The sequence below is a fragment of the Acomys russatus genome, chromosome 3 (assembly GCF_903995435.1).
Source record: "Acomys russatus chromosome 3, mAcoRus1.1, whole genome shotgun sequence".
Lineage (NCBI taxonomy): Eukaryota > Metazoa > Chordata > Mammalia > Rodentia > Muridae > Acomys > Acomys russatus.
This window is the reverse complement of record NC_067139.1, coordinates 40,650,749-40,659,969: the sequence shown is the minus strand read 5'-3', so window position 1 is coordinate 40,659,969 and position 9,221 is coordinate 40,650,749. Positions and strand designations below refer to the sequence as shown.

At 44.7% G+C, this 9,221-nt stretch overlaps 1 protein-coding gene across 1 annotated transcript in view; it reads left to right on the top strand.

Annotated features, from left to right (window-relative positions):
* Nucleotides 1-5,048: 5,048 nt before the first annotated feature.
* The window catches only part of Kif27 (kinesin family member 27), a 70,352-nt gene continuing 66,179 nt past the window's right edge, over nt 5,049-9,221 (top strand). The window contains exon 1 of the mRNA XM_051172612.1: nt 5,049-6,108. Coding sequence (XP_051028569.1) covers nt 5,811-6,108 — 298 coding nt within the window. The 5' untranslated portion in view covers nt 5,049-5,810. The remainder of the gene's footprint in view (nt 6,109-9,221) is intronic.

The window sequence follows — 9,221 nt, the reverse complement described above, 5'->3', positions numbered from 1 at the left end:
TCAGCTCCCAGGTAAATGCTTTCTTTCCTAAGAGCTGCTTTAGTCATGGTGTCTCTTCACAGAAATAGAACAGGGACTGTTAGGATTCTGCTTCAGTCCGCCTACCTGTGATGTCATTGCCTACCTGTCACAGGGGCATGGCCCTGCCCATGGCTATATGAGAGGACTGTCCTACCTTGCCCGCCTCTTCCTCTTCCTTTCGCTCTCTCTCTCTCTCTCTCTCTCTCTCTCTCTCTCTCTCTCTCTCTCTCTCTCTCACACACACACACACACACTCCTTACCCCCTTTCTCTCTTCCTCTGTCTCTGTCTCTCTCTCTGGGGTACCCCTCTGCCCTTTCCTTCTCTCCCCATGCTCATTTAATAAACCTCATATTTTAATATCTGCTGCCTGGTGCCTTATCTTATTATCACCTTATCTTAATAAACAATCTGGCATCTGGTATCTTCTTATCATTTTCTTATTAATAAACATAAAAGAGACTAAGACAATACCAAAAACAACTTACAGAGACTCATTCCGTTTAATTTGGCTCACAGAGTTTTTAGTTCATTGGTGCCACCACTGCTTTGAACTGTGGCCAGGGAGCGCAACATAGCAGCTAGGGTATATGGGAGCAAACTGTTTGCCTCATGACCAGGGAGCAAGAGGAGGAAAGAGAGATGGGTGTCTCATTTCAAGGACAGATTCTAGATGATTGACGAGCCAATCAGTCACTTCCCAACAGCACAGTTAAACCCAAGTGTTCTGGCTAGCTGTAAGTCAGCTGGACACAAGCTATAGTCATTTGAGAGGAGAAAACTTCAGTTGGGAAAATAAATCTGTAAGATTGTCTGTAGGCAAGCCTGTAGGTCATTTTAATTAGTTGTTGATGGGGGAGGACCCAGCCCATTGTGGGAGGTTCCACGTGGCCTGGTGGTCCTGGGTTCTTTAAGAAAGCATGCTGCGGGTTGGGGATTTAGCTCAGTGGTAGAGCGCTTGCCTAGCAAGCGCAAGGCCCTGGGTTCGGTCCTCAGCTCTGGAAAAAAAAAAAAAAAAAAGCATGCTGAGCAAGCCGATAAGCAGCACCCCTCCATGGCCTGTGCACCAGCTCCTGTCTCCAGGTTCAGTTAGAGTTGTTGCCTTGGTTTCTTCCCTCAATGGACTGTGATTCAGGATATGTAAGCCAAATAAACTGTTCCATTTCTGCCCCAAGTTATTTTGGGGCATGATGCTTCATCACAGTGATATCAGTCCTAAGACACCAAGGTACAGTAATAACTGTTGTGTAGGAAATGTCTTAACTGATCCATCTTCAGCTAGATTTCCACTGAAGACCAAAATACGTTAAACAGCAGGTTGCATTCTATTATTGGGTTATGAAATTGGCAAGTCTTGGAGAGTGACTCTGTGCTTTGTGCATTCTAAGCACACACTCAATCGTAACACCTATACTGTGCCCCTTGGTGCCAATGGAATCCATTCAGGGGTTGTAGTCAACCTTAAGAAAAGTTAGGATGAGATTAGGACTAGTGATTGTTTTGTGAAACTTGTTTTCATTTATATACTTACACACTGAGGTATATAGCAATTTTTTTTTCCATAACTGCCTCATGCTTGAGCCACTATGTTCCATTTTTTCAAATTGCTTGGATCTCCAAAGTCCTGAGACCAGGTCAGGGTCTACAAAGCCCTTGGTTTCAGTTCCCTGAACCATGTAAGCACAGTGTACTTGGTGGCAGGTGCGTGGGGTCCTAGGACTCAGAAGTAAAGGCAGGAGGATCCCAGAAGCTCAAAGTAGCTTGAGCTACATAAGACCCTGGACTCAAAAACAAACTACCTGAGATCGTAGTTGGATACTGAAACTCAGTGTGGAGTCCATCTTACTTATTTCCGAACCGTCTCACACACTGTTTGTGTTGACTGGGATGCTCAGAGAAGGGTCCTGGGGCACAGCACAGACGGGGGACTCGACGGAGGGGCGGGGCCCCTGAGGCGTGTGTGGGCGGAGTCTTGCCGGAGGCTTTTGCGTGAACCTGGGCCCACGGAAGGCGCGGACAGCTTGGGGCGGAGCCAGCAGGGGGCGGGGCCGCAGAGGGGAGGGGGCCGTCGCGCTGCGCCGTTGCCGTGAGAACTGGTGACAACAAAAGGCGTGGGCGCGGCGTGGCGAAAACAGGCCGCGCGGCGTGGGGCGCTGGCCTGCGAAGACCTGGGCTGTCCCGACCCGGGCGGTGCGCCGCGGGCCCGACGGGCGCGAAGTGGGCGGCACCCGGCCTGCGGCGGCCCCGCTGAAAGTCGCGGACGGACACTGAGGGCGGGCCTAGCGGGCGTCCTGAGGTAGCGGCGGGCCGGGGCCCGGGTCGGAGGGCGGCGGGGCGCGCGCCCTGGCGAGGGATGCCTCGGTGCGGCGAGGCGCTGTGGGACGGTGCCCGCCGCCGGCCGGTGTATGTGTCGCGGCTCGCACTCAGGCTCCTTTATGCCCTCGTGAGATGCTATGCGCATCGTTATCTGCTAGGACGCTTCTCAGGAGAGAGCCAACAGCCTGCAGACCACACCTTCGACGCTCATTTGAAGACGGCATTTGAAGACCCCATTCCTGGCAGATGACAAGGCAGGAGGCCCAGTGCTTACCTGGCATTTGGTCACATTTAAAAATGCGTCTCTAGATAGTACCAGCCAATCAGATTTTACTGCTGATTTTATATATATCTGTGTATAGATATTACACAGAACTAACCTGAATCTAAAGAGCAACTGTCACATACAAGCTTAAAATTGAATATTGTCTGTGAGTCATATACTTATGCTCCATTGTTATTTTTTAAATTACAGTAAGTTAATTCTATCTGCTTATATGTCCACACTGCTTGTGTCAACATTGCCTTCAAAGAAAAAAAGAAAGAAAAAAGACCAACGAAGGGAAAATACCTCAATTACAATTGGGTTTGTTTATTTTTCGTAGCAGGATTTCTGAGAGTAGCCCAGGCTATTCTGGAACTCACTCTGTAGACCATCCTGGCCTCAAACTCACAGAGATCCGCCTGCCTCTACCTCCCCACTTCTGGGATTAAAAGCACCACCACAGCTGGGCCAGAGGGTTTTTTGTTTTTTTTTTTTTTTTAATTAATCAGAGGGTATTTTTAAATTAGAAGTTTATGGAAAGAAGTTGGGTTCATTTTTTTTTTAAGTTGGGTTCATTTTAACATAGACCATAACCTTTAGAAAAATAATTCCTCTGTGTGTGTGTGTGTGTGTGTGTGTGTGTGTGTGTGTGTGTGTGAGAGAGAGAGAGAGAGAGAGAGAGAGAGAGAGAGAGAGAGAGAGAGAGAGAGAGAGAGGGAGAGAGCGAGCATGTGGAGGTCAGAAGACAACTTAGAACTGTCAGTTCTTTATTGCTACTATGTGGGTTGCAGAGATTGAATTCAGATTGTCAGGCATGTGGGCACAACTGATTTTGCCGCTGAATGATCTCATGACCATGACTTTTGCTTTACTGAGATGATATTTAAAAAAAAAAAAATCCAATTGGTATGATGACTTTTGCAAAGTCTGCAGCCCTGAGTTTTCTAGAGTGCTATAGGATGTAAAGGTTTACCATATTAAGAATATTTCTCTTTGCTCTTGTTGAAGATTTGATTAGAATTATTGAAACTGCCAAGCTGCCCCCACCCCATTAAAGATAGTTTGTTGACTGAATTTTTAGTACTGTGCCGTAGAAGGCTTTTGTTGTGAACCTCCCCGGCCATTCACTTTTACTATTTTTAAGGGTTTTAAGGGTTACTTTTTAAAAAAGGGTTCATGAATATTATTTTATGGTTACATTTCCATGGCTGTTAGGTGTTACAGCCCACATCTGTAAGGCCAGCGCCATTGAGGTGGAGGCAGCAGGATTGCTCTGAGTTCCAGACCAGCCTTGGCTACAGAGGGGAAATACTGTATAAATGAATATTTCCAAACCAAATAGTTAACAAAATGTTACTTGCTGTCCAGTGGCTTTCTAGATTGGTGATAATCATAAGACCCATTTTTCCAAAGAAGCTTCCCCATTCCAGACTGGCTACTTTTCAGTGTACTCAGAAAACAAGTGCTCTGGAAACCGGAAGAGATGTATAGAGGAAGCAGAATCCAAACAGCCAGTGCACCACTGACCAAGCCAAGGGAGGGCTGAGCCCCTGAAGGAACTCGCTAATACCCACTTGAGGAGGTAGTGCCTGAACATTGAGCATAAGAGGTAGTCATAGCGAAACTGGGTGACTCCTTGTGAAACTGGATCACCGTAGGGTTTCATAGTAAGTCTCCAGAAACTGTTGATATAAAAAGTTGCTACCTCAAAAAAGGAATAAGAAACAGTTTTTTTTTTTTTTTCCCTGGAGCCAAATATGTGTGACCATGGCAGAGTGCCAGGGATCTGTAGGAGACCTTATGGGAGATCTTACATTACTCAATGTAGAGAGATTCTTTTTATTACTTTTTATTACATTTGCACATTGTGCGTGTGGACATGTTTCTGGAGGTCAGGGGACAGCTGTGGAAGTCTGTTCTTCCACCATGTGTGTTCAGGGATCAAACTCAGGTTGTCAGGCTTGGTGGCAAGTACCTTTACAAACCGAGCCATTTTGCTGTCCTGGGAGACCCATGTTAGTTTTGGGAAGGACTGTCTCCTGGGCCTTCAGAGGACAGCGTTATGGAGTTGTTTTTCTCTTTCCACCTTCACATGCTTTCCTAGGCTTGTGTGGCCACTGCTCTGCCTGCTAACCCATTGCTATAGCCTATAGTTTTGTTGCTTTGTTTGTTTGTTTTTCAAGACAGGGTTTCTCTGTGTAATAGCTCTGGCTGTCCTGTAGATCTGCCTGCCTCTGTCTCCCAAGTGCTGGGATTAAAGGTGTGCACCACCACTGCTTGGCTGTTTTGGTTGCTTTTGAGCAAATTGTTTTGACTTATACAGACACAGAAACCCTTAAAACCACATTCATGGTTTAATTCTGATGTTTGTGAGATGGAATGCCATTTTTCAAAATCTTCAAGTATAATACAAATAATTTACTTTATTTTATTTTATTTTATTTTTATTATTTAGGTTTTACGAGACAGAGTTTCTCTGTGTAGCACTGGCTGGAGCTTACTGCATAGACCAGCCTGGCCTCAAACTCAGAAATCCACCTGTCTCTGCTAGGATTAAAGTTGTGTGCCACTGATGTCTGGCTGAAATGTATTTATGTATTATGTGTATACGAGTGTGGTTGCATGAGTTTATGTGTACCATGTGTGTACAGGAACTGCAGTTACAGGCAGTTATGAGTTGCCTTATGTGGAATCGAACCAGGTCCTCTGGAAAAGCAGTAAGTATTTTTAGCCACTGAGCCTTCCCAAATACTTACTTTTAACATGCTTATAGCTCCTCAGTTCTTTCCTTGCCTGGATTTCCTAACTCTGTGATTATTATTTAGATTAGTGAAGTAGAAAACATTACCACTCTAGAAATACCCAGTGAAATCCTGTGTATTTATCCCTTAGCTTTATAATTAACCAGTTCATGGTCCCTAGTCCTTCGACTATTTTGAAGCAAACCTAAATGCTGAATCTTTCCATCACTAAATTACTTAAACACTGTACAAGTTGGATCAGCTCTTTGTAATATAATTTGTACTGGTAAAGACTGTCTAAATCACTTTGCTGTGAAGTAAGAGTGGTTTCTATTGCATTATGGAACCAGAAATTAAAATATATCTTTATCTTGATATGCAGGAGTCCAGATCTTACATAAAATGGATGTTTCTCACACTGTTACTGAATAGTAAATAGATAACCTATTCAGTAAACTCCAAGCTGCCATGGAAGAAATACCAGTAAAAGTTGCTGTAAGAATTAGACCTCTCCTTTGCAAAGAAGTTCTTCATAACCATCAAGTCTGTGTGAGAGATGTTCCCAATACCCAGCAGATTATCATTGGGAGAGATAGAGTTTTTACTTTTGATTTTGTTTTTGGCAAAAATTCCACTCAAGATGAAGTTTATAATACATGCATAAAGCCCCTAGTGTTGTCTCTCATTGAGGGCTATAATGCAACTGTGTTTGCATATGGACAGACTGGATCTGGGAAGACATACACCATTGGAGGAGGCCATGTCGGTAAGATTCTCAGACTCTCACTTAGCATTCTATAGCATGTATCAAGACTATAAGAAACGACAGCACAGTTGTGTTGGCTCTTTTATTTCACTTTCACTTTGCTGACGAACACTTGGCTTTGGCTTGTCTCCTGTTTGAGCTGCAGCAAACAGTGGTGTATAAGCCATCTGTCTGTCTGAGTCCATTGTAGACCTTGACATTTTAAACTGTGTTTTGCTTTTATGATACTGGAAACAAAACTAGGTTGCTGGCTATGCACCGTAATTCTGAACTGCATCTCTAGCCTTTTTACTTTTCTGTTTCAAGGGAGAGTTACCCAGTTTCCCATGCTGGCCCTAAACCCACTCTGTAGCTCAGGCCATCCTTGAAATTAGGATTCCCCTCTCTTCGGCCTCATTCAGTTATGTTTGTATGTATGTGGCACTAGGCCCTGCCCTGTCATAGCCTTTAAAAATGTTTGTTGTTGTTATTGTTGTTTTTGTTTTTCAAGACAGGATTTCTCTGTGTAGCCTTGGCTGTCCTAAATTTGCTTTGTAGACCAGGCAGGCTTCAAACTCACAGAGACCCACCTGCCTCTGCCTCTCTGAGTACTGGGATTAAAGGTGCATACCACACCTGGCTTAAAATTATTTTTGAGGCAAATATACAAAGCAATAGATTCTTTCATGGCCTCTTTGTATACATGTGCCATGTGTTTTCTTCTCAGTCACTGGCCTCCGTCAGCACCCCCTCTTGTGCCCCATTCTCTCCAGCAGATCCCTTTCTTCCTGCAGTTAGTTTCCACTTCTGCTTCTTACTGCGTGCTCCATTACATTATTTCCCAACTCCAGAAGAGGGCATTGGCTCCCCTGAAACTGGAGGTGCAGGTGGTTGTGAGCTGCCATGTGGGCACTGGCAATGAAACTCAGGTCCTCTGGAAAAGCTGCCATGCTCTTAACGACTGCGCCAGCTCTCTATACTCTGTTATTTGTTTCTTGGTGGTAGCCGTTTTCACTGGCATGAAATGGGGTCTCATTTTTTAAAAGACATTTATAATTTTGTGTGTATGTGTAATGCTTGCTTGTATGTGTACAGGAGCCCATGGAGGCCAAAAAAAGGGAGTCAAATCTTCTGAAACTGGAGTTATAAGTGGTCGTGAGTTGTCATGTAGGTTCTGTGAGTCAAACCTGAGTCTTCTGCAGTACCAGTAAATACGCTTTTTTTGTTTTGTTTTGCTTTGTTGTTGTTTGTTTGTTTGTTTGTTGAGACAGGGTTTCTCTGTGAAGCCCTGGCTGTCCTGGACTCACTTTGTAGACCAGGATGGCCTCAAATTTAAAGAGTTCTGCTTCTGCCTCCCAAGTGCTGGGACCACCAGGGACACCTTGAGTGCACCACCACTGCCCTACCAGTAAATATTTAACTGCTGAGCCATCTTCAAGCCCCACATTTTTTTGCTTGTTTGGTTGATTGGTTTTGGTTTTTTGATACAGGGTTGCTCTGTGTAGCCTTGACAGTCCTGGACTCGCTTTGTAGACCAGGCTGGCCTTGAACTCACAGCGATTCGCCTCTGCCTCCCAAGTGCTGGGATTAAAGGCGTGTGCCACCACCGCCAGCAGCCCCACTTTTTTTAAAGGTAGAATTTCCCTGTGCAACCTTAGCTGGCTTGCCTCACAGAGGTGTTCCTGCCTCTTCCTCCTGAGTGCTGGGACAAGGATGCACCAACACGCCTGACTCAAAAAGCCCTAATTTACATTTCACCAGTGTCTCCAGATGGTGAATGCTTTCCAGATATTTTCAGCCGTTGCATTTCTTTTTAACATTTGTTTTATTTTATTGTGCTGGGATGGTAAGACTACTTTCTTACAGGTGTATAATGTAATGTGAGTGCATTCTCCCAACAGCCCTCTACCTCCTCTCTGGCTCCTGTCTCTCTGTCCCTGCACACTTTCACTTCTGCTTTCATGTCTTCTCTATATATGTGACACTGTATAACTTCTAGACCCAAATAAGAGAAACCATAAGACATTTGTCTTCAAGATGATGATTGTTTAATAAGAATATCTCTAATTGCATCCATTGAAAATGATATAACTTCACTATTTTCTATTGCTGAGAAAATGCCACTGTTTAAAAATAGCTATTTTAAAATTTTAATTAATTGTTTTTTATTTACATTACATCCTAATCACAGTTTTCTCCTCTCTTCCCAGTCCCTTCCTCTTTCCTCCTCTTCCCCCCACCCACCTTCCTCCCCTTCTCAGAAAAGGGAGGCCTCCCATAGATAAAAACCCACTTTGGCATGTCAAGTTGCAGTAAGATTAGCCACATCTTCTGTTGAGGCTGGACAAGGCATCCAAGTTAGGGGAAAGAGATCCAAAAGGCAGGGAACGTAGTCAGAGATAGCCCCACACGAAGACCCAGCTGTACAACTGTTACATGGGTGCAGAGAGCCTAGGTCTGTCCGATGCATGCTCTCTGGTTGGCAGTTCAGTCTCTGTGAGCCCCCATGGCCCAGGTTAGTTTACTCTATAGGTTTTCTTTTCTTTTCTTTTTAAAGATTTATTTAGTTTATTTATTGCATATGAGTGCTTTATCTGCAGAAGAGGGTGTCAGATTACATTATAGATGGTTGTGAGCCACCATGTGGTTGCTGGGAATTGAACTCAGGACCTCTGGAAGAGCAGGTGACGCTCTTAACCACTGAGCCATCTCTCCGGCCCCTCTGTAGGTTTTCTTGTGGTGCCCTTGATCCCTCTGCTCCTTCACTCCTTCCTCCCCCTCTTCCACAAGCTGCCCAAGCTTGACTTAATGTTTGGCTGTGGTCTCTGCATCAGTTGCATCAGTTGCTGTGTGAAGCCTCTCTGATGACAGTTATGCTAGGCTCCTCTTTGGATATCCCTGGTGCTAACAGGTCTCCAGGAAGGCAGAGTTGTGGGTTGGAAAATGGAGTGCAAGAGTCAGGGACCACATTCTTTTATTGGTAGATATCTGGAGTGATTCCATAACTTAGTTGTTGTAGATAATGCTGCAGTGACCACCCACGTGCAAGTGTCTCTGGGATATGTTGACTCAATACTTAGAGGTGGTATAGCTGAGTCACATGGTAGGTCTGTTTGGTTTTTGAGGCCTTGCCT